The sequence below is a fragment of the Cololabis saira genome, chromosome 21, assembly GCF_033807715.1.
Source record: "Cololabis saira isolate AMF1-May2022 chromosome 21, fColSai1.1, whole genome shotgun sequence".
NCBI lineage: Eukaryota > Metazoa > Chordata > Actinopteri > Beloniformes > Belonidae > Cololabis > Cololabis saira.
The window spans coordinates 20,739,758-20,765,119 of NC_084607.1; the positions used below are offsets into that span (position 1 = coordinate 20,739,758).

Consider the following 25,362-nt stretch of genomic DNA (forward strand, 5'->3'; position numbering starts at 1 on the left):
GAGTCTTCTGAGCCTCAGTTTGTATGTAAATACAGTACATTTAAAGTATTGATCTGTTTTAGGATAAAACATATAAATCTATCTTAATTGTGGATATGCCACAAAGGTTTTATTGTGTAGTTGTTGTACTGCTCTACACAGGTGCTAAGAGGAACATAACTTAAACTATAGGATGCTACTGAGTAACAATCTTTCAAACAGTAAAGATACTTTGAAACTCAAATAAAGTTGTGTTCTGATGACTGGTCTTAAGCTTTATACCAGTATTGTTATATATACTGTTATATATCCTGTACTGAAAACAAAAATGGTTAAGTATACACCTTTAATGCAAAAACATTACATTTATTTCCATCCAGGTTTCTTCTACTTCCTTCGTTTGTGCGTATTTTCTCAGTATTGCACGTAGAACCTGTGTGTGTTCGTTCATGTCAAACGTGCAGCACGTGTGTATCAAGTGCTGCACTGTACGCTGCCATCTCTGTATGTTTACATGCATTACCACACCAGTGGGGAGGCCATTCGTGGACTCCTGGGACTCTTTGGGATTTCTGCGGCTTGTTGATCACTGAGCGCTCTCTGTGGCAATGAAACAAAAGAAATATATCATATTTTTCAACTATTATTGTACAGTCATATTCAAGATTCTTTATTGTCATTGTACACACAGACACACTATGGGCAGTTATTGCACTGTAAGAGGTTGTAGGGTTGAAGTTGTTTGCAAAGTTTTTTAATGCACAAAAGATTTCCAGTTTTGGTGAATATGAAGAGATCTGAAAACCGAAGTCACTAAAATTATTTCATAAATAATAATTAAAACTATTTTTAAGGAAAACAGAATTTCAGCTTATAACATAAAAATAAAAAACAATAGATGTATTTGGCAAATGAGAACACGTTTTTTTAAGTCCGCATGAGGAGTTTTAAGGACGTTTTCATTAAGAATAACTGTATAAAGTGCAAGTGAATTTTTGGCATTGCAAGCTCACAGGGCTGGATATTCAGTGCAGGTTGTCCTTATATTGCTACAACACAACATTGTTGTCATCTTTTGGGGTGGTATTAAGTAGCAATGGGTCACTCACCTCAAATTTGCCCATGAACTCAGAAAAGATACCAAAGAAGGCCTCGGTGTTGGCGTTTTTTCCATCCTCACCAAAAAACGAGGCGGTTTTGCTGAACTCTTCCATTGCTCTCTGCTGGAGAGATTCCAGGGACTGGATTGATGGATGACTGTTTTCCAGGAAGTTCTGTAATATTTAAAGTCAAGGGACAAGAGGTTTCCTTTTATCCTTCACAGCATATTTAACCTATTTAACCAACTGAATAAATACATAAAAGGATACACTCATGACAATAGCAAAACGATCCTCAGCAGTCGCTGGCATCTTTTGACAAGCTGAGCGAATGTCCTGAATGGTTGCATGAAGGTCATCCACATCTGCTGTGATAGTCCTTTGATTGACTAGAAAATTGAGTGTGTGAAACGGGAAAACAGAATGAGAAGAAGGCCTTAAAATGGAGGCAAGTGTGACAAACCTGAAAGTAGCAGCTAAACCTTTAACAGGCTTGTCTATACATTTCAAAATATTTTTATAATTTGGTACAAAATGAAAATATATATTCCTACCTTTTGCTGCTAGAGGAACCATTGTGAGATCTTTGGAAAAATCCAACACATCTGGAAAGTGCTGACACAATGACTTGACCAGAATATGCAAAAAGGTTGACTTCCCATCAACTGTTTTAGTTGTGCTCAGCTGCACGGGATCCAGTAGAGTTGATAAATGCACACAATATGACAAGAAAGAACAGAAAGATAACTGTAAGACATTCAATGTTATATCCATGTCAAATATAGTCTATGGATGTATGATTTATAGCACCTCTGTAAGGAAGTTAATCTTGAAGCCTGTAGTCTTGTTGGTTTTAGGCTGGCTGTTATTCAAATAGTTCCCCATTGCCAACACAAACTAAAAATCAAAAGTTAAAAACATTATTAAAAAAAAATATATAAATATATATATATATATGGTAATGTGCATTTTAACAGCATTATAAAAAGTTTGGACAGAAAACACTCTATTACTTCTAGTATTTTGGCAAGCTTCTTGCTGGTCTTCAGCTCCGTGGAAGCTTTGTAGATACAGTCATACGCTCCCCTCAACTCCTCTGTCTTCTCCTGAAGGGAACACTTGAAGAAGAGGCTCTGCAGACGGGTCTTGTACTCTGGTACTGACAACATCTTACAGACAAAAACAATGACATAAGCCTCAGGTTTGACACAAAATCATTACTTAACATTTTCAAACAAACCCAATCACTACCGGGACAGTACCTGCAACACAAACTGGTCTGGTTCACTGAGTTTGCTGGGGTCCTGCCGATGCTCCTCATATTTTTTCACCTCCTCTGCATCAGGGGCGTACAGCAGCAACTGCTTGATGTGAGCAGGCTCGAGTCGATCTGTGGCCATGTTCATCAGGATCTGACGCAGTTCTCCAGGAGACAGCTTCAGGTGGGCTATCAGGATGGCTAAAAGTTGTCAAATTAATAGCAAATTATCAGATACCAAAATGCTTCAAACTGAACCATAAAGCAGACTATAAAAAGAGCCCGCAAAGAAACATAATACATTTCCTCTCAATACTTTATTGTCATAACATTCTGAAAATATTGTTATAGATAAACAACACAAGAGCATACTTATACTTACAGGCATTGTAAGCCTTCTTATGGGACAAAATTTCTATTACATCTTTCTTCTTGAATGTTTCTAGTTGGAGAGATGGCTCTGGAGCAGGAACTACAAGTGGAATTATTGTTAGTTAATGAAAAAAAAAAGATGAATAAACATTTAGTTTACATTTTTGCCCACTGAATTCCAAAAGAAAACAAAATTGTAAAATTATCAATCAGAATGTGAAAAAATACATTGTATTTTTACGTATTTTTGTATGATTGAAGTATGCGTTACATCCTTTGTGAGCAGGACAAAGTTTATTGCAAAAATGTTGCAGTAATCTCATACAATATTTTGCTTCATTTACATTTAAATACTGCAGATTTGCATACAATTACTTATACTCACTGGAGCTCTTCTGTGTCCCAAAGTGAAGCTCCAGATCCAAATACTTCACCATGTCATGCAGTTTGTCATATTCAGAATTTGCTCCCAACTACAAAATTTGCAAAAAGAAAAAACTTAATTGAAGTTCAAATGTGCTACACTTTCAGAAACCATTGTTTGGTATGTTAGGACCACCAACTCACCTGTCCCCATATGGTCCCCTCTGAGTTTTCCACCTGCTCCCAGCGCAACCGCTTCACACTCATGTGATTGGAGTCCATCCTGGACAGGCCTGGTCTGGGCAGTGGTGGAGGGGTGCAGGGGGGTGGGAGGGGTGGAGGTGGAGGGGGCTCCAGGCGCTCTGTTGGATCGGAGAGGGAGTGGGGTAGGGACTGGGGCTGGGTCTGGCTACTGGACTGCTTGTGGTGGGGCTGGGATTGGGGCTGGTTTAGAGACAGGTGATGTGAGGGCTGGGACTGTGGACGAGCCATTTGGTTGGAGGCCTGGTGCTGTGATTGGTGGTGTTGAGGGACAGGTTGGAAGGTGGAAAGGGTGGACTGGAGGGGCTGAAACGTGGAGAGGAGAGGCGTGGGTCTGTTGGGCTGCTGTGGAGGGTGTATGACATGGATCTGGTGCTGGTAGTCCTGAGGAGGAGGCTGGGGGGTCATGTGAAGGATGTGGTGGATCTGAGGTGAGCTGGAATGGTGATGAGTCTGTTGGATAGAGTGGGGTCTTTGGGGAGAGGGTTTAGTGGGCTGGGGGTGATGGGTTTGGTGGATCTGCTGCTCTTGAAGTCTCCCCTGTTGTGCGACGTCAGCTTGATGATGACCTTTAAGACTTCTGCGGCTTCCATGGCTCTGGTGGGAGTGGCTTTCCCGGCTCAGCTGAAGTGGGAGGGAGGCAGGCTCTTGTTGCACTTCATGCAGAAGCTCTGAAGACGAGTGATGGGGCTTGGATTGGTGTATTTGATGTGCTTGATGGAGAAGCTCTGTAGATGAGTGATGGGGCTTGGGTTGATGCATCTGATGGGCTTGGTGGAGAAGCTCTGTAGATGAGTGATGGGGCTTGGGTTGGTGCATTTGATGGTCTTGATGGAGAAGCTCTGTAGATGAATGATGGGGCTTGGGTTTGTGCATTTGAAGTTCTTGATGGAGAAGCTCTGTTGATGAGTGGTGGGGCTTGGGTTGGTGCATTTGATGGAGGAGCTCAGTTGACGAATGGTGGGGTTGTCCACGATGCATCTGGTGAGCTTGATGGAGGAGTTCTGTTGAGGAGTGGTGAGGCTGCATTTCCTGCCTTTGGTGAGATTGGTGCAAAAGCTCTGTTGAAGAATGATGGGCCTTGGCTTTGTGCATTTGCTGTAGCATTTCTGCTGACGAGTAATGGGTGTGGACTTGCTGCATCTGCTGCAGCATTTCAGCAGAGGAATGATGTGCTGGGACTTGGTGCATCTGGTGGAGCATCTCTGTTGACGAATGAAGGGGTTTAGCTCTAATGCTTTGATGACTTTGGTAGATGCCCTCAGCGTACTGACCTTGTTGGTCAGGGTGGACGGTTGGTTGGGGCGATGGCTGACGTGGTGGAGGGGCTGAACGAGACAGCCGTCGGTGGTAATGAATCTGGTGAGCCTGTTGTTGCGCTTGGCGCATCATATACATAGGGTGATTAATGTGGTGATGGGTGGAGTCTGGGGAGTGCAGTGGTGGTAAGGACTGGAGAGGCAGAGGTGAATGGGATTTCTGTTGTGTTGGCTGGGCAGGCATGGACTGGTGGCTCTGATAGAGCTGCTGCAGCTGTTGCTCTTGATACGCTTGTTGCTCCTCGTAGGCTTGACGCTCCTCGTAAGCTTTTTGTTCCTGAAAGGCTTTAAGTTCTTCAAATACTTTTTGCTCCTTGTACGATTGACGATGCTCGTATGTTTTTTGCTCCTGATAGGCTTGACGCTGTCTGTTTTGGTATGCCTGCTGCTCCTGGTACATTTGCTGCTCCTCAAAAGCTTTCTGCTCTTCATAAGCTTGCCTCTCCTTGAACAGTTTCTCCTGATAAGCCTGTTGTTCCTGGTAGGCCTGCTGCTCTTGGAAAAGTTGTTGTTCTTCATAGGCTTTTTGCTCTTCATATGCCTGTCTCTCCTTATATGCTTGCTGCTCCTCGTAAGCTTGTCTTTCCTGGTAGGCTTGTTGTTCTTGGTACGCTTTTAACTCTTGTATGGTAGTCTGGGCCTGTAGGTCTTCTCTTGGGGGAAGGACTTTATGTAAGGAGAGGCGTTTTGGTGGTGGATTACTGCGCGGAGGAGGTGGTGGAGGAGGACCAGATTTCCGGCGGATGGGTACGTACACCCTCGGTGACTGCTCAGGAGTGTATAGCGTTTGCTGCTGCTGTTGGTGCTGAGGTTGAGCCTGCACAGGCGGCGGAGGGGGAGGAGGTGGGTCATTGAACTGAACAGGTGGGGGCGGAGGAGGGGTCATGGGAGGTGGAGGGATGTGATCAGATGAGGAGGAATAGGTGAGGGAGGAGGCATTCTCTTCTCCACTACTACTTTGGACATCACTTGGGCTGCTGAGCTCTGGAGCCACAAATCCTCCATTTTCATCTTCATCCACACCAAGCTCGTCTTCATTATCCTCATCATCCTCATCTGGAAAGTCCATCTGCACAACATCCTGGCATTAACACCAAGCAGATTCGGTTAAACCTTCATAGGAAGGGTGGAACTTGTGGAAAACCTGAGCTACTAAAGTTTTCCACTATAGGGGAAATTGTCCAAAAAATTGTGTCAATGAGAATCTTTTGCTTATATTATAACTCAAAATTAAAATTCTAAACTAAGCAGGATATTCAAAGATAAATAAATAAATGTATAATATGAAAACAGTTCCTTTCAATTATTCAGTATGAACCAGTAGAGGTGTAGGATGATGTATTTATCTGCATAGAATACAAGTTTAACTGAGTACAAAAAAGAATACAGTATATAAGTCAAATATATATTTTGTATCTCTTTCGTGATATCATTACTATTGAGATTCCTCTTAAAGGAGCTTGAGGCAGGATTTATGAAAAAAATGCGTATACGTTTTAAGTTTTCTAGTAATAAGGTCAGATGAAGCGTTCCAAACCAAAAAGAATGAGCCCTCTAGTGTATCTCTCCGTTGCCTTGAACAGGCTGTGTGCTGCAAAATGTGCTGCAATTCTGGGCCCGAATTTCCCGCACTGTCCTGCGGATGTGACGTCACATGACGCTGCATGCACGTTCTCCCGTGCCGGCTTCGCTGTTGGCTGCAGTACCCCCGACGGTCGTCGTGGCGCTAATGAGTCTCATTTCTTATTCTTGCCTCAAGCTCCTTTAAGGTATCCTAACCCTAATTCGGGGCCACTGTAAATGCAGTTTTACTCTCATTTTACATTTAGGTATGGTCTGTGCATTTGTACATTTGAACAAAAGGTGAACAAAGCGCACTCAGATTACCAAGGGGAAATAACCCAAATATAACAGAACTTATCGAATCATAGAAAATAAAAAACAAAACAAAAAAATTTAAAGATTCTGTGTAAACTGCAGTGACTTTAAAAAACAGTTTTAAGATGCTTTTTGAAACGTGACTCTACCTCCTCATAGTCATTTTCCGGGGTCAAAAAGTCATCGACGATGGCCACCCTCTGTCCCAGCTGCTCGCTCAGGGCATCCAGAAAACGATCTGTGTCCTCTGAGCGAGGAGGTTTGGAGAAGGTGTAACGGCGCTTGCTGCTGCGGTGGACAGGCGGGCTGGATGGGAAGTCCGGTTCTGGGGGTGAGGGAGGGGGACTGTCCAGGCTGATGTAGGGGTTGGACTCCCCACTGGTCTGGCTTGTCAACCCTGATGGGTAGAACTGTGCTGCAGGTGGACTGGGCAGAGGATCGGGCCAAGGAGAATGGGGAGGAGGACCTATACGGCTACCTGAGACAAAGGAAAGACCCACAAAAACCATACCATTAAAACCACTGATTCATAAAGTGAGTAATACTGCTAATCTTGGCACAACACGGTGTTCTACAAGGAAAACCTGTATCCAAGAATGTATATGGACATTACGTTGACATTACTGCGTGTGTAAAACATTTTTGCAGACCAATCTCCCCACTGATGTGGCAGCATCATTATTTTACAGCAGCTAGCTCCCCTAACAAGACAGCAGTGAGCCTCATAAAAATTCCTAAGGAAAAGCTCAAAGAAAACAAGAAAGATTTTGTGGTGTTGGAGCCAGACTCTTCATTTCCCAGACGCCAGTCTGACAGGAACTGATGGCATCTCTGTGAAGCAATCCTAGTTTCAAAGATCAAGTCCTACAATCCAATGAACCACGAGGCCCATAGGATCTACTGCCAGTATACTGGTACCGTATAAGACACGGCAGGACACTCCCAGATATTCTTTGTCTTTGCAGCCAAAGTGGAACCTGAAAGTTTATTTATTTACATCTGAGCTTTAGCCAGAAATGCTAATCCCATTACATTACAGAATTATCTCTCTACTAAGAACTCAAAGTCAATGAGCTACCAGAAAAGATGCAAGAGTGCCCAGCAAAGATGGTTAGAGGTTTAATAATTGTTTAACATCTGACCAGGTCGTCTGTCTTCACCTACTGAAAGTGCACCCAGAAGTAAGTTTATGGCAATCAAAGAAAACACCTCTTGATTGAGGGGTGTCTTTAATGGTGTGTTTTCTAATTCCATCTCCACCATCACTATATTCACACATGGATTAGTGATTTGGAAGAAAAAGAGAAGATTATTGTGAAACTATGTTCTGCTATGTGTTGACAATTGTGTTATTTCGTGCAGATCTTGGTCATTTACTGTTCAAACAGAAGGGGATTACTTTTTTTCATTAATTCTATGCAGCAATTTTTACATTTTCCTGCCATTTACTTTCTCTTAACATCCTACTAAACATGCACAAACACATATATACACACTAAGTGATGCAAAAAAGAGATCAAATTGGAATTCACTCCACTTAATTGCAGTGGTTATGGATTTAATGCAACTTTAAGCTCCTGTGTTACCATGTAATGTAGGAGTCGATGCGCGTGAAGGAGGTTCCAGGTCCAGCAAACTCTCAGGGGCAGGAGGAGGGCGACTCTTCAGAGACTTGGACCGCTTGGTTGAGTACATGTTTTCCAGTTCAGCGTAGACTGCTGACAGCTTGTATGACGAAAATGTACAAAGAAACCAGAGTGAAAATTGTTGTCCTAACTCGGAACAGCGCTGAATTCTGCTGGGATGTCCGTCTTCCCAAGAAAACCAGGTTTCGGTACATACATTGGTGAGGTTATTGGGAGTTTCAGGGAGAGAGGTGCCATCTCCCGATTGTCTCTCTCCTGGAGCCAACCTCATCCCAGTCTCCTGCACTGGTTCTGTATGGATGCCTATGGTAATAGACCCATTACATGCCTTTAATGCAATCCAGGTAAATCAAGTTACATAAATGACACAAATATAGTTTAGAGAGTTTTTTTAGTTTTGTATAATTAGAACTTGGGCTGATTTGGAAGGCACTACATCAGAAACAAATTATACCAGATTGAATCTACACAGGAATACATGGTCCAAATGTATATTAATAAACATTAGCTTGGGTATCACTCAGTTTTACAGAAAAGAAGCTAGTAGTCAAATGCAACAGTTACAAAATGATATGTCACATGAAAACAAGCACCAAGGGACATTAATTAGGATTACATTAGATAACAGAATGTTAGTGTTTATGGTTAGAAAGATAGAAAGATAAACATAGCGATACTCAACGGTGCTGTGAAGGTGGTGGTGTTAGTGTGGCTGTAATTAATGACGAAGATGATACATGTCAGTACCCATGCCAATGTGTGTGCCGATGACCAGGTCATCAGAGCTACGTCCCCTCACACTGCTCCTGTACGTGGTCCCGGTCACTCTCATGGAACTGCTACGGCGATGCGGCTCGGGGGCCAACTCGGGCTCAGGAAGGCCAGGAGGTGGTGGTGGCGGCGGTGGCACTGGAACACACACATATCATCAATGTACAGTAAAAGAAGAGGAAAAGAACAGTGAAGGGCTGCAGGAGCCGTGCTGATTGTACTTCAGAAGAACACTAAAGTCACAATCCCTATGGGAACCCATAGTATGATGAGTGTCCCTGAGCCGCATCGTACATGCACATGTAAAAAAAAAAATGTATGTAGGATGTGTACACGCACCTGGTGCTTTGTACCCGAGAAAACGGGAAATCTTGCTCTGGCAGTGCTCCTGCTCTTCATATGTCAGCAGCTGGTAAACAAACTGCCAGATCACCTGTTTGGCTGGGGTGTCCAGCACCGGGAACACGTCCACAATCAGGGTGTCAACATTCCTGTGACCAGACACACACACAAGTTTAGTTTAGTTTTAGTTTAGTTTATTAAGAATCCCCATTAGCTGGTACCATAGTAACCAACTAGTCTTCCTGGGGTCCACAAAGAACAACAACAAGAATATAAAACAGTCAATCACACCATCCACAATATATCATACATTTACAAATACAATTATAAAATATCTGATGTTAAAACACTTAAGACAAACATTTAATAATTATATGAACCTAAAATTAATTTGCACTAAAACACACAACGGAACCATTCGACATACAGCCAAGTCAACATTATAATCTAATAATCTAATCTAATAATAAAATCTAAAATCTAAAATAAGATTTAAGTTTCTTTTTAAATACTTGTTTACTTTCTATAAGACAGAGATAGTGAGGCAGATTATTCCACAGGGTTATTGCTCTATAGATGACAAGGTGACAGAGTTACTGGATAAGAAAAGTTGAGCCATAGTATAATATTTATATCTTCAACTTTTTCAACTAACAACTTTTGCTCATTCATCCACCAATCCCATTTCCACCCAGTCTCTCATGTTCTCCCCTTCCAGCCTCTTTGCCCCACAGCTCACCTATGTTGAAAGAAGTTCTCCAAGGCCTTGCAGATGGTGTACTTCTCCTGGATGGTCAGCAGGTGCTCCAGCTGTTGTCCAAAGGTGCGACCCTGAACCCTGATACTGGGAGGAAGGATCTCTGCCACCCACTGCAGGGAGCTGAGTGCAGGAGAGCGGGCACGCTCGGTAGCACCACCCCCCCCTGCAACATCCTGCTGCTCGGCCATAGAAAAGGTAGGTGAACCATCCTCAACTACCAGGGTGGGCATGGCACCACTTCCCTGCAGCATGGACACCACCTTCTCATGAGAGGAGGTCCTGTGAGCAGATACAAGGCATGCAAAAGTACAACTCCAGTCACATAGCTGTGAAGCTGTGTGCATTTAAACTGGTTATTAATAGTAAAGAAGTTGAAGTGCACTCCACCCCCCTAACAAAAAAAACAACACTTCAGTGATGAAGTAATAAGAACTAGATACAGTGCAGTGACAAGCTCTGTACTCTGCAGAAGACATCGTGCAATCTAAAAAACATGCCCTTTTATATCCTCTGAGGTACTTCCTTGTCATTGCTCGTCTTTTAACTTGGGCTATTTTTAGAATCAAATAGTCTGAAATGAGACATCAGTTCTCTGCAGTGACAACAACAAAACATCATCAACAAATTTAGGTCCGTGAGTAATCTCTTTTCTACCTCTCATTCCCACTTGCTTCAGAAACACATTGAAACATTTGCAAAACATAAAAGCGGCTGAGAGCTTAACCTCATGTCCAGTCCATTGAGAAACAGGATCCGGTCGCCCGGTTTTAACCCCGCTTTGTCAGCCGGGCTTCCTGCACAGCAGAAAACAAGTGACAGAACATGAGATCCGGATGCTGATTATTGCTCCATCGCAGGAGAGGCTTTATAAAAGACATTAGAGAGGTCTGTTAAATGTTATTGCTATGGGATAACTGAACATGTGTGATCCTGCACACATTTCTGTCTTACCTGGGACCACTGAGTCAATCCACACTGGAGCGTGGCCCCTGAGAGTGAAGCCAAAACTCATGTTGCCCTTGCACACTCTTACCGTCCTAAAGAGACAGAGTTGAGCTTTGATTAATAACTGAGTAGAAGGATAACCAGAGGGTGGCTGATGTGGAAAAATAAGATATAATAAAAAAGCACAAATACATCCTGGGCTTACAGGTTAATATATGATTAATGTTGGGTTTTATGAGCCACAATAGATGTATAAAATCTAAAAAGACCCATCAATGGCAGAGCAGATGAAACCCTGGAAACAAATGATCCCGCACTTAGATGTAGTTGAATCAAACATTATGGCTCGCCACACAAAAGTTTGTAATAGATGACTACAAAAGATCCCCTCCAACGGGTTTCCATATCCAACACATCCACCATAAAAAACTCAAACGCATGTCCAAAAGGCACTGAATAACATATATATTAGCTAAAGCCAAAGACAAGTAGATGTGCGTCTCAGAGGAACAAGTTCAGGAGCTACTGATGGGAAATTCATGGATTGGTCTGTATGTTTTTGAATATATTTTATTGAAAAAAGAAGCCAGAATACTGAGACTTTGATGAAAGATGAGCAGAGAAATGTGGTTCCTGGCCTGTTTTCTTTCATTACATCAAACTAAATTTAAAAAATAAAAAAAAAGATGGATGATGGTGAATGAATATAGACCTGCAGTTGGTGGTGGTGCCACTGGAGTGGCCAGCGATGAGTGAGGTGGTCTTGCGCATGCCTCTGGTGGGGGGAAGCCCGCCTTCGTCTGCGTGGGTGCGTGGTACTGAACTTGCACGGGTGGAGACAAGGAGGCGTTCGGGGTGATCTTCGCTTCGGCTGCGGCGAAGGTGGCTACGGCTTGGATCACTGAAGCTCCGGCCCTTCAGCCGGCTCATCAAGCTCTGAGAAACCACCTCATCAAAACGCTCCCGGTGCTTCTTGGGAATGAAGATCCTGGCAAACATGGTAGAATCAGACAAGCCTGACTAAAAAAAAGCTTGGCATCAAGAGACAACAGAACAAACAAAAACACTGAAGAACTAAACATTTGTAGTCTAATATCTCACAGCATCCATCATCCAAAGCAGCTGCAGAACAAAGGCTTTCTTGTTGTGATTGTGTATCGTTCCAACTACGAGATCTGCATAATTGGTTCAAAAATAGTTCAGTCCAGATCATCTCATGGGAGGGCCGAGCCAGGTAGAGTGTTATTAGTGTGTTTTTGTGCTACTGTGTATGTGTGTGTGAGAGAAAGACACAGAGACAGATGAGTAATGTGATCTCATGAGCAGCTGCAGGTAAGTGTTTAACAGCAGTGACTGCCAACAGCATATAGACAAAAAGAGAAAGTTCTTAATGCTAGAAACACCTCTGGTAGAGAGAACTGCACTCTCCCTGCTGGGTTTAATTTCCCTTTCTATTATCTCTCAATGTTTTGGTTCCCCTAAAGGGAAAGAAAAATATTGTCAAATATTATGTTAGTGCATTTCTCCAATAGTGGCGGAGCCCAGAATTATGTTGCTTCTCTAAAACAGCTTACACTCCAGATGCCCAACCTCTCTGAGTCTTTATCTGAAACAAAATAGTAATGTTGCCTTATTTGACAGTTTTCTCACTGCAGGATTATTGAACATCAGTTGACAACTGAAAACAAAGAGACATGTTCCCTAGGGCTTGCAACTCAAACCTGCCATCAACCACTGCAGTCTTCTACCTCAAATGTTTGGATTTTAACGTCCATCACAGCATGTAATCTGCTCCTTATGGTCAGTATGTATCCATGTGTGTGCAAGAGCAAGAAAGAGATATAACTAAACAACAGAAATGCTAAGGATTGGCTTAGCTGTTCTGAACAGTGCTACGGGATGTGTTCATCCTTTAAATATAGGGTATAGATGCACATACACCTCATTTATTCCTTTCATCTTTTACATGATGTCCTCGCCATCCTGCAGACAAAATACTGCGGCCTGGATCCTGAACACAACTCTCTTTGTCTTCAACATGAATCTCCAGAGTACAGCCACAATGCAATGGAGGGAAAAAAGAGCTTTTTTTTTGCAGAACAAACCAGTTCCTGTCTCTGCCTCCAGATACACAGCACATCTCCTTATTCAAATTCACCATTGACAATGTGAAATGTGCCACCTGCTTTTTTTCTTTTCTTTTGTAAGCCTTTTCAGTGATTTAACATGCATTTGGAAGACTGAACAACAATTGATGATTCACTTAAAAGTGTAGAGCAATGTTTGGGTATGAATTGAGTGACAGAGTCAAACTTTAAGATTTTCTTAAGATATTTTTTTACCATGAATAAACTACTTTGACTCAACTACAGATTTATGTACCAGGCACGCATACACTTCAAGAATAAGCATCTAAAACAGCTCACCAGAGAATTTCCAGTAGATATGTTCCCATGGACGAATATTTATGACAGACTGATTTGAAGGAAAATGACACAAAAGAAGATGGGAATATTTTGTTTTCCCAACTATGTTAACCAAAAAAAAAAAAAAAAAAAAGCAATGACTCTAACATCACGGATCAGGAGTGCTTCAACAATGCCTCAACTCTCCAAAAACAAGAGTTTCTGTCATGAACAGAAACTCTACTGTACCCTGGAAAATCTTCACATCACATTCCCAGATAGCAAAATATGTTAAATCAATGTTAAATTCTGGTCAAAAAGGTTGATTTTGGGTTAAGGTCAACGATTGATGCTGGATCAACCAACAATCAATCACTCAATTCTAATGCCAATGTATAATCAATGTGTAATCAATGTTGAATAGACGTATTCTGTTCGTCGTGGACCAGCCTTCAACATGGATTCAATGTTTCTGCCTAACCATATTTCAACATTAATTCACTCATATTTTGCAATCAGGGATACCATCACCTGTGTGGCTTAAGTAGACACAACTTAGATAAAACTAACAGTCATACTATGTTGATATGAATATAAAGAAGCATACACTACCAGATCAAACTGCATCAATCCAATCTGGTAGTTGTGTTACGTAAATGATGCTATTGCCTTAATGACAACTGAAAAGTATCCAAACAACACTACCAGTCAATAGTTTGGACCTATTTTATGATTAATATGAATGGAAACGTGCATCCAGACCTTTGACTGATAGTGTCTGAACCAGTCATAAAATATGTATGGCTCTAAGACTTATTGTACTCTAAATTGAATATGACTCCAACAAAGACTTTCAGTGAACGCTGACTCTAATGTTCACTAATTTACCAAATTAAATTACCTACTAGTCATACTTTTTATAGTTTGGCTTTTAAATGATCATGTCAAACATTGTGCAACACATCTTACTTGCAGTAAACAAAATCGTTCATATATCTGCTGTCTGACTGTCTCTTAATGTCTTCTTTGTCCAAGGTCATAGGCAGTAGATGGTAATGATCAGGTAATGATAATAATCAGGTCATGATAATGATCAGGTAATGATAAAAAAGACAAGCATTGCAAACAATTACAGCATTATTTTTTTTTCTAAATAATGACATATGCTGTGTTCGTCAGTCAGATATGAGTCACTCAGTCAGATCTATATATATAGATGAGTATTCACGTGTTTATAGAGGACACCTCTGTGCAAATGAGGAACCAAAGGAGACCATGTACTGTATGTAGGTGACAGTGATGAAGCCATTGGTGTCGTCGTGCAGCAAATGCTCGAGGCCTGAGGCGTGTTTGTGTGTAACCCCGTGCTGCTCTGCACAGCCACTTCCAGGGCTGCTTTTGTCTGACAAGAGGAAGATATCTCAGCTGTCACCGTGAGTAAGTAAAAAAGGAGTCAGAAGCAAGTGAAAACCACATAAACTGGAGCTGATGATGTGACCGCATCAAAATGGCAGAGACGAGAGCAGTGGCATCTGACAGACCGGTGAGTGCACAAGAGAGAAAGAAAGCAGAGAACTGGAGCATTTTCTAGAACAGGGTCATGTAACTATTGGGAATGAAGCAGTGTCATCTGCAGCTTTCAGCCTATGTAGGACACAAAACTTTCCTGAAAAAGCACTCGTACATCAGCACGGCTGCTTGGACAAACAGTGAACAGGGAGATGAAACAGAGTAGAGCCACTTGCTGAGTATGTTCTGACTCCGGTTTTGATTTCCACTTCTGTCATCACCACCACCAACACTTCTGCTGACATGAAATAACTTCAGCTTAAGAAAAATATCTCTGTAAAATATTGGAAACCTACCCAGAAGTAGTAAGTAAAAACTTCAGTGTTATTGCTATGAAATTGTATCTAGGCTTTGGGATGCCCTCAATTATAAGGAGGGCGAGAGGACTCTATAATTGGGTCTGAGGGAGCGGTGGATCAAGGACACAAAGCACAGAGGGATGAATGACAATGGCAATCATCTGGGAAACTTGCTGCAAGAGCCATTATTATCACACCCACCTTGGACGAGTTAATGTCATGGCTGGGCCATGCATGAATTTGCAAACACAAAATGCAATGTAAGACACAAAGAAGTAAAAGGAATGGGTGACAAAAACTAAAAATTAAGAAGAATCGCTACATTTTCGGATCCGTGTTTTTTTCATACTTAAAATAGATTTGGAGAAAGCAGAGAGATTCATATTTTAACATGCAAACACAAATATAAAATGATCATCAAAACAAACCTTAATAAGTGCTGTTGCACACCAGCACTTCAGCTACTTGAAATATGACCCGAACAAAACATGAAAACAAAGTCGACATTGCTCAGATCAAAAGAAAAAGTGCCATACCGAAAGTGTCTAGAAAGGCTCCTATCCCTTCCCATGACTCTTCGGGGCTTTGAGGAAGTGTTTTAGCTCAGTTAAGCAATGCAGCGGCTTCCCCTTTGATCCGATGAGTCTCCATCTCGTTCGAGCAACTCTTCCCAACAAAAGGAGAAAGAGGAGAAATAGGAAGGTGTCCTGGATCTCAGAAGCACTTGCTGCAGGCTCGGAAAGCAGCCAAATCAAGAAAGAGAGCAAATGAGTGAGAGGGAGGGAGCAAACTATAAGAGCAACTGTAGTTTACATCCCGCCACACTTGCAAAACATCCTCAGGGAGCATCATCAGGTGTTCCCCGACTTCATGTCGGGGGCAGCGATCTGTATGTGTTCCCATCTCTTACGTCCTAACCAGAGGGGCAAGGGCCGGGGTCAACACGCGCTAGTCTTCCTGCTCACTGTTAAAAGATAATCCTCATCACTGAGTTATCCGTCATTCAGCAGTCACAAGCAGTCAGCGACAAATCTTCTGGCCCCTCAAAGGAGGAAGGAAAGAATGACATGAACAGAAGAGTAAGAGGAGCAGGAGAGGAGAGAAATGGAAAAGAGACAAGAGCCCCAGTGGAATTTCATAGCAGGTCAACACAAAACGTCTGCGTGCGTGTAGGAAACAGGACAGTCATTAGCAGAGTAGGATTGACAATTTGTCTGTGGCATAAATTTGCTTGTAACATTGACAATCCTCATTCTAATGCACAGTGACATCTATACAAATCTCTTTTCTTTCCAACACAACTAATTCATAAAACACATACAATCAATGTCAGATCCTTAATCCTGAGGTGTGAATACATCACTGATTAATTGGGTTTGTATAGATGAAAATGAACAAAAAGAACAAAGAAAGTCATACGGGTTCCAAGACCGACTCTGATGACACTCCAGATACACAATCTTTTGCATAACTTTCAAGCGACGGTTGACCCCTAATCTTTGCAGTCATTAAAGAGTTGACAAATGCGTCAGGAACCTAAGAGAGAATTTATTCAAAGAAGTAGGTTGCTTAAAAATAGAACGCATCCTCTGGGAGGGGTGAGGCAGATCGGCAGGGGGACCGAAGCAGACCGAGCGGAGCCCGGCCCAGCTGGTCAAGTCTTGGGAGGCATCAAGAACAAGAAGCAACTTCCTGAGCTGTTTAAGCACACCTCACACCCTCATCTATGACTTTTAACTATCAGCTGGGGGTGGAGCAGGTGGAGGGGTTTTCATAGTTTTGTGCAGACGGTGTCACTGAGGACCGTCACCAGGAGAGACGGTGACTGAAGCAGAGACACGGACAGACTGGGAGGCTCAAATAGTGAGAAAATAAATGAGAGGGGTCTAGCATCAGGGGCAGACACATTGTTTCTCCAGACCTGAAACTGTAAAAAAAAAAGGCACCTAGCACGATAAAGCACACCAATGATTGTTCGTATAATGTCTTGATTTCTTGTCAATCTCTTGCAACCGGAACATTTGATCAAACAAAACCCAAAAAAATAATCTCAAGATGTTCAAACTGGCTCTCACTAGTTCTAACGTGGCCAACAACTTTACAAAGATGTACATGGGCAAAGTAGTACTTTCAGCTTAATGCTTACGTTACTAAAGTAACATTGTCGCTGCAAACATGTTGGAGAGCTACATATTAGTTTTGCATGTACGTATGCTACAATGGCTAATGAGTATCAAAAATTGTCTAGCTCAAAAGACAGAGAAGCTGTGCGTCACACTGATTGCATTGAACCCGTCTCTGCCATGTTGCAGGTGAGTAACCTACTACTCTGTAGAGTCAGACGGGTCCTGATTCTTTTGGGTCCAACTTGTGCCTTTGATACAGTCAGTGGTAATTCCCTCCTATCCCGCCGGAAACACTGGGTTGGCATCAAGGGAACAGTATTCCACTGATATCCGTTCCCATCTAGAACAAAGGACCTTTTCAGTGTCCATAGGAAAGTTTTCGTCATCTTATGTTCTTATGTCTTAAGGAGTCCATCAGGGCTTCGTTCTGGGATCAATACTATTCTGCCTTCATACGTTACCAGTAGTACCATCCAAATCTTGAAACACCCTAGATGGCAAGGTAAATCACCAAGACAAAATCTGCGCAGTGGTGAAAAAACGATACTGTTAATTAAAGTTATTTCCAAACTCAAACCCCTCAGTCCCTATTACAGTATATCGTTTGCAACATGTACTAATAAGGCTGTTGACTCTACACCCGTCTTGACTTCTCAGCATTGGCTTCCTATCCATTTTAGAGCTCAGTTTAAGATTGTATTGACTGTCGTTAACGCTGTTGATTGGCACATTTCAGCTCATATGATGAGTCTTATCCACCAACACCATCTCTTACATTTCGTGACCTTCGTTAAACGTGCTCTATAAATACCTTTTACTAACTTACCTACAATCTAGTTCTCTGCACATTTCTGTCAAAAACCACCAGAAGTCGCATCACAGAGTTATCGTGATAATCCAACCTTAGTTTTGCATGTTAGGAAGCTACTACTTGTTAATTAAAACCAAACACAAAGAACACCTGAAGTTGATGGAAAAGCATTTCCATCAACTTCAGGTTTTCTTTATGTTTTTTGATCAGTTAGTCAAAATGATTTCTATTCTTCCATGGAGACCATTTTTCCAGATCACCAGATATGTTATGACTTATTATCAGGTGTCTTCTAGGTTTTGCATCAGATTTTATGTCATGAGGTACAGTAGCTGCTGCTGTCAGGTAGCAGTATTGATCTGTATTTCACAATAAAGGTGACACTTTCACCATCTGGCAGTGTTACATGAAAAAATGAGGGAATAACCTCAATCCCGGTGCTTCTATTCTTTGTGGAATTGTTATCACTGTTCATAGTTATTTATTCAGCACTTAATAAAATATTTAAGTCTGGACTAAAGTGATCGACAGCCCAGAGAACAAGATCCTGGGAGCTATGCTGTTAATATGAAAAGGCAGCCTTGAATCATTCTTGCTAAATATAAGAACAGCCTCAAAAGCAGAGTACTTCCACATTACACATTTCCTCAGATTCCCAAGAGATCTCGCTGTGATATGCAGTGGAAACCATTTACAACAACACAACACCCTGAGGCATGGCTGTTGGGCAACCTGGAGGCACAAATCCATACAGCTGCTTAAAATCCCAACACCCCAGTACTCTGCTGAAAATATTAGGACATTTTCTCTGCTTGTTATATCTTTAAAGAATATGCAATGATAACCTCTAAACTGTGTATACCCTATTTGGCGTAAATAAAATAGTGCTGATGACCAACACAGCAGGAGACAGAAAAGCAAAAAAAAAAAGAGACAATATTGCTCATTGAGTCTGATCAAGATCACGTTTAATTTTAACTAAACACTTCAACGTGCTTTTCAGTAGGACGGAGCTACCCCAAGATCCGCTGGATTTGTATTTATACATTCAGACTCTTAAGAGAGGATGGGCATAATTTCTAACTGGTTAATGGTGAGCAAAACAGCTAATGAATTACCAGTCCTTTGTTGGGCACATCTAATGCATAATTAATGGGACTCCTGTGCAGAACAAACATTACCAAGCATTTTCATAGGCAGCTTTCTAAGGAAGGGAGCATCAAAGCTGTGAGAAACAGCTGTGTTAAGGGAATCTGAGATGGCTGGACAACAGAAATGTCCTTTAACTGGAGGAAGAACACACTGCTCACCAAAAAATGATCCACAGGAGCTCTAACTGATCGCACTCAGCCTGCTATTTTACAATCCTTAACCAACCATACTTTCTTGATAAGAAACCATAAATGGCCACATGAGACACCAGAGAAACTTCACGACCAGTTAAACGCTTCAGCCGAAAGAAAACCAGAAAAAACGAACAAAATTGCTTTTCAACACTCACCTGAAGCAGCAGTTCATGATTTCTCCCAGCATGGAACTTCAAAGCAAGTGTGTGTGTGAGAAACAATGCTGTTTGTACCGAGATGGAGCATCTGCACGACTCTCTGTGTTCGTATGTGTGCATATCTCAACCACCAGCAGCAAACTGGCTCTAGCAGCTACAAGCTGTATGCAGAGGAGGGAATAAGGAGCATCCAGTGATGAGATTCACCAAAAAAAAGAAAGAAAACGGCACATGTATCAAAGGGAAAATCATATATTACAAAGAGAATGGGGGAAAAAAGATACTAACTGAGAAAAAGCTAAAGTGAGAGCTCAAAATGAAAGCGGGAGAGAGGAAGTGACAAAAAAAAATGCAAGCATGAGCAGCTATTGTGTTTTGGGTTTTAATTTTCCAGTCGGTGCTGAGGCGGTGAATTTCCAAGTATACTATTGGATACAGTTCCTGTCTGAGAGGGAACAGAGATAGAAGTGGCATTCAAGCTTCAAGGGGAGCAGTCAGAACTTGATAATTCATCAAACTTACTCAGTTGTGTTCTTTATGTTTCCCTCTGGAACCTTTACGAGAAAATGCTGAAGGAGCAGTGCTTTTAAATTATTGATTCAATATGGAAATGAGGGAGTTTTGCTTCCTCACGGGTGCTACCATTGTTGAGTGGAATCTATACAGTAATTAGAGCCCCACAGCTGGACTGTCCAGGCACATGGCGGGGGAAGAGAGTACTGTACCTGTCAGCTGTGTTGAATGTTGTCTTTAGATGGAAGCAAAATATTGTTATTTCTACAGTACGGACCAAAAGTTTGGACACACTTCCCCATTTGTTTGAATGAGAAGGTGTGTCCAAACTTTTGTTCTGTACTGTATACATTTCAGAAAGGATAATTTATTCTTGGAATGTGTCACAACACCGGTCACCGGTCAGCTGACCATGCTTTTTGTTAATGTTTTACAGCCAAGTCTGGAAAAAAAAATTATTTACAAAATGTTAAGCACTTAGCTGTTAAACCCAAAGGGGGATGAGTTTGTTTTTTGTTTTGTTTTTTTTTTTGGGGGGGGGGGGGGTTGTTGGTAATTTGACATACATTTGACCAGAAAATAATCATCTCTACCACTTCCTATAATGCTAACAGTGATGTCATGCAAATTGTTCTGATTCTACACACTAGGCCTCTACATACCAAACCCATTTAGGACCCATACAACTAAAAGCACCCCTGCCTTTAGGCTAAAGTATAGCAGGTGAATGTGCAGGTTTGGATGTGCAGTCTCTGACTGAGCACGATGACATACATCTCCTGTGCAGAAGAGGGCAGTAGAACATCATTACAGGTAAGTGGGAGGCCATGCAAAGCAAAGCAAACCAAACCAAACCAAAACAAAACAAATAGAATCATGGTTATCAAGAGTTGCTTGCTTTGAAGCAATGACGGTGTAAGACAAGAACAAACTGTGTGAGAGGACTTTGATTTAGTGTTTGCCTTCCATCACTGCTGCCCTCCTTCTGGTGATCTCATTCACGGTGCTGAACTTCCAGCCAGAGGGATCTCTGTCACTGAGTCTAAATGCAGCTGAAATACATTTAATTTTTCAACAAGGTCCTTGAAAGACATATATGGGCTCTTATTCACTAAATCAAGAGTTGGGTTTGGGGTATTTTAATCTCTCCTTACAATATTGAATGAGCTCTGCATATTAAGGCAACAATAACTGTACTACTGCTTGTTTCAGTGAATGACGTTTAAATTGAACTTGAGTTAAAACACAGGTTTTCAAGACTAAACACATTAAAACAAGGACTATTTTGGATGCTCTCTTCTGTACTGACATAGTGAAATAAACTCGATTCCTAAGCTGTTGGTCTATGACTGTATATATGAGCAGCTGATTGGCTACCTGACGTTGTCAATCAGCAGCTGATGCTCCTCTGTGATCAGAATGTCGGGCAGGGCCTCAGCCAGACTGTCCACATCCCTGTCAGCAGCGTACTGCTTCAGCACCTCAAACAGCTGTTCCTTCACATCAGGCTCCTCTCCAAGAACCTCTTCCACCTAAGGGATGAATAAGGAATCAGTCATTATAGAAACAGATTTCTTAATATACATCAATTAGATGTAATTGCTCTGAGAAATTAAAAAAAAAATGGTTCAAACCCACCTTTTTATTGAACTCCATGGCTTTGTGGGCCCGACTCTCCCTGATGCTGTCTCCACTCTGCGACAGCACCCTCATGCTGCTGCTCAGACGCTTGGGCCGGCGGGCCATGCTGAGCACGCCCAGACGCAGAGGTCGACCTTGAGCAGCTTTGATCATGGCTGCTGCGGTCTCGTGGTGCTTCACTGGGATGCCGTTGACTTCCATCACATAGTCACTAACTTTGAGGCCACTCCGACCGGCTGGGCCGCCAGGCATGCACTCCTCAACCATGAGAGGGCTATCTCCCACGATGGTGAAGCCAAAGCGGCCGTCTGGGCCTGGGGTGATGTCAATCTGGAGAAGGAAAATATAGCATTTACCTCAATAGCCCAGATTACACCAGTTTAGGACCAATTAATAACCCAAAATGAGGACTGAGATGTAAGCTGACCTGTTCGATACGTGACACGACACCGATGCTGGGTGGGACTGTCTTGAGGGTCTGAGCCAGAGCAATCAGGGCAGGTGTGCTGAGGTTGGTCACCTCTTGGCCCTCGATGTCGACCACCTGGTCACCAGGCTGCAGGCCGGCCAGGTAGGCACTGCTGCCCTCCACCACAGACAGGATGTAGCTGGGCCCGGTGCCCGCCAGACGGAAGCCAAACGCCTCTGGCCAATTCTGATTGGTGGCCGGGAGGCCAAGGTCTGAAGGATGGACAAATAACAGCTAAACAGGTTTTCAAATAACCATCAGATGTTTAGAAACACTTCACAGATCACATGTTTAGCATCAGTGGGGAGCTGGCCTGCTTTATCAGCTGGACTTTGAGACGGTGGTCCGTGTTGTTTCAAAAGGGAGAAAATCAGTAACCATTTAGATGTTACAGCTTGTAGAGACGGTTAAAAGCAAAAGAAAAACTTTCTGTCAATTCTGATGTATTAAATATCACAACCATCTGGTCCTTAGAGTTATTATAGTTTTGAATTTTTTTTTGTTTTAATTTGATTTTGTTTTTCAGTTTGTTTGATTATTTCAGGTTAGTTTTAGTTAGTTTAATAAACACATCAGTAGTTTTAATTTAGAAAGTTTAATTTTAGTCTTTTAGGTGTTGACAATAAAAATCTAGGATGAAAGAATCCCATCAACAATGCCATACGGTACAAAAATTATTTCTTCTTTATTTTGAGTAATTAGAAGTAGAAAAAATGTATTGTTTAGAAAAATTAAACCGCATGCATAAAAAAACAAGGCACAAAATTAAATTTAAAACAAAGTTAATTTGATCTGCATTTCAGTTAGTTTTATATCGTTAGTTTTCATTTCTATTTTGTTTTATAAACAATCTTTATAAAAACAAATATAACTATAAAAAAGTTTTTATTTGCAGTTAACAGAATTGTTTTAATTTTATAATGGATCATCATGCGGTTTGAACACCTCTATAAAAGCAGAGGTTTTGGCAGCTTGTGTTTACAAAGATGCCAGAAATGATCTCAGAGAAGCAACAGCGCCCATCAGACTGAGAAGGGTTGAGGCCGTTTCCAAACTGTTTGGATTCATTCTTTTTACATTGTGAAAGATCATTCGCAGGTGGAAAATACTCAAAAAATATTCTAATCTTCCAAAAAGGGGATGTCGTAGGAAGTTTCCCACCCAAAATCAGACTGTCCAATGGTCAGAGAAACTTCAAAAAAAGATCAATTAAAACAACAAAATAAATAGCAGCTTCAGCTGCTATTTATTTTGTTGTTTTAATTTATATGTTCTAAAGGCTTCAGTCAAAATGACAGAACTGTTTAAAAACCAGCCACAGGTTGGCAGGAAGAAAGCCTAATAACAGGTTTAGTTCTTGAAAGTTGTATCTTAATGAAACACAAAGATTTCTGAAATAATAATAACAATAATAATAATAATAATAATAATAATAATAATAATAATAATAATTTAAAAGGAAGGTAAGAAATATTAATAGATATACAAAAAATAATCGTTAAATAATATAAATAATAAAGTGGAGATGCTGTGTCATAATGCATAGTACACATAAAAAAGCATATCAGCGCAAATACTTCGCACTAACTGTTAGGCATGGTGGTGGAGGAGGGATAATTAGAACAACTGCAAACTGCATAACAGTTTCTGGTTGTTTTTTAATTATCTAATATTAAGACCTGGTAAGCCTAAGATGATTTCAGTTACATTCTGACACATATGTTTGAGGTGAAAGACTGTACATTGTCCGGTGGTCTAAATCTATAGCAGCAGGTATATGGTCCATTTAATAATCGTAAAAGTATTTTAATAAAAATTGTTTTTGAAATATTTGTTAAGTCAAACATCGCACCAAGACAAAAGAAATATCTAAATCTGAAGGAGGTTATTTTTGACTGTTGATTTCTTGCCCACATGTTGAACCGCTGGCCTTCCCCTGGTCACTGGCCTCATTCTGCTGCTGCAGAAAACGTCCCCACAGACCCACTTCATCTCTATCATGGAGTCATATCAAAGTTAGACCGCAAGTGGAGCAATTTAAGGAATGCTTAATGCATTTTTTCACGATTAAAAATGGGATCATACGCTGAAAATAACTGTCTAAAGCATTTATCTGCTCTTATATTCATTTGTGATACTTAATTGTCTAGTCTAGTCTTTGTCTTATATTTTCTATATTTCATATTTGTGTTAAAAACATAGTTAGAAATACAGACAGTTCAGTGAATGTGCTTTGTGTCTGTATATAATTAACAACCTACTGTACAAGTTTAATACTAGTAATTAGACATCTGAAAAGCAGGAGTTTTAAACACAAAACAGGCCACTTACACTAAGAAACTATTCAAAACTGCAGACGCCCAAACTGCATATAGTTTTTTTTCTTTTTGTAACTTATCAGAGGTACTGAAACAGAAATAGACATGACAACTTACAAGACCAGCACAAAAAAAGGACTTAGCAATGAAAACTTCAAACCCCCTTTAATGAAAAAACAAAATAAAATAAATTCAACTTCATTGGAACACATGGCTAGAAATTCAGGCTGAGATGTGACGAGTGAATAAAACATCAAATTCAAAAACTCAAAGAGTCGCAGAACTGGGTGTCAGGCTGTTCAAAGGAATCATCAAACCCAAGCAGATTATTGATCTAAAATAGATTGGATACTAAGTGACACAGTATTGCAGATCATCTTCCCAGTGTGCTGGAACACAAGCAGTACTGTCATGACTTTCTTTTGTCTTATTTTCTCCATCTTACGACCCAGATAGTATGCTCCATCCCCTTTCAGCTTTTTCTCCTGCAAATAAATCAGTTCAGGACTGTCGTGTAATGATCAATTTAGAGAAAGTGACTTACAGAAATCTTTGGCGGCACTCCGGGTCCCAGACTTGCTCTGGCGCAGGGAGAAGCGGCCCTTTCTGCTCAGGAAGCGCCTCATCCTTGCCCGGCTTGCGGCGGGGCACGTTCCAGCCAGCCTATCTTCACCCCCAGCCTGGGGGTCGAAGCAGCCGAAGAGTGCCCTCGG

The 25,362-nt window shown here is 41.5% G+C and overlaps 1 protein-coding gene across 1 annotated transcript; it reads right to left on the reverse strand.

Annotated features, from left to right (window-relative positions):
* Positions 1 to 235: 235 nt before the first annotated feature.
* On the reverse strand, positions 236 to 25,275 carry grid2ipa (glutamate receptor, ionotropic, delta 2 (Grid2) interacting protein, a). The gene is made up of 23 exons (XM_061711522.1): positions 25,194 to 25,275; positions 22,290 to 22,543; positions 21,860 to 22,192; positions 21,599 to 21,753; positions 11,707 to 11,982; positions 11,001 to 11,086; positions 10,774 to 10,843; positions 10,029 to 10,328; positions 9,287 to 9,438; positions 8,924 to 9,085; positions 8,373 to 8,479; positions 8,117 to 8,255; positions 6,680 to 7,008; positions 3,277 to 5,733; positions 3,095 to 3,182; positions 2,720 to 2,809; positions 2,342 to 2,538; positions 2,093 to 2,248; positions 1,890 to 1,976; positions 1,634 to 1,763; positions 1,350 to 1,468; positions 1,089 to 1,253; positions 236 to 579 (listed from the first exon to the last, which is right to left on the reverse strand). The coding sequence occupies exons 1-23, from the start codon at positions 25,273 to 25,275 to the stop codon at positions 499 to 501; spliced, it is 6,015 nt and encodes a 2,004-aa protein (XP_061567506.1). The 3' UTR covers positions 236 to 498.
* Positions 25,276 to 25,362: the final 87 nt, after the last annotated feature.

What these genes read in the sequence shown, in the direction of transcription:
- grid2ipa (XM_061711522.1), bottom strand. Translation starts at nt 25,275, where the DNA reads ATGAGGCGCTTCCTGAGCAGAAAGGGCCGCTTCTCCCTGCGCCAGAGC. An exon ending in GATTGACTCAGTGGTCCCAG is followed by an intron (nt 10,844 to 11,000) that starts GTAAGACAGAAA and finishes TCTGCTGTGCAG; the next exon opens with GAAGCCCGGCTGACAAAGCG. An exon ending in AGGGGACCATATGGGGACAG is followed by an intron (nt 3,183 to 3,276) that starts GTGAGTTGGTGG and finishes CAAATTTTGTAG; the next exon opens with TTGGGAGCAAATTCTGAATA.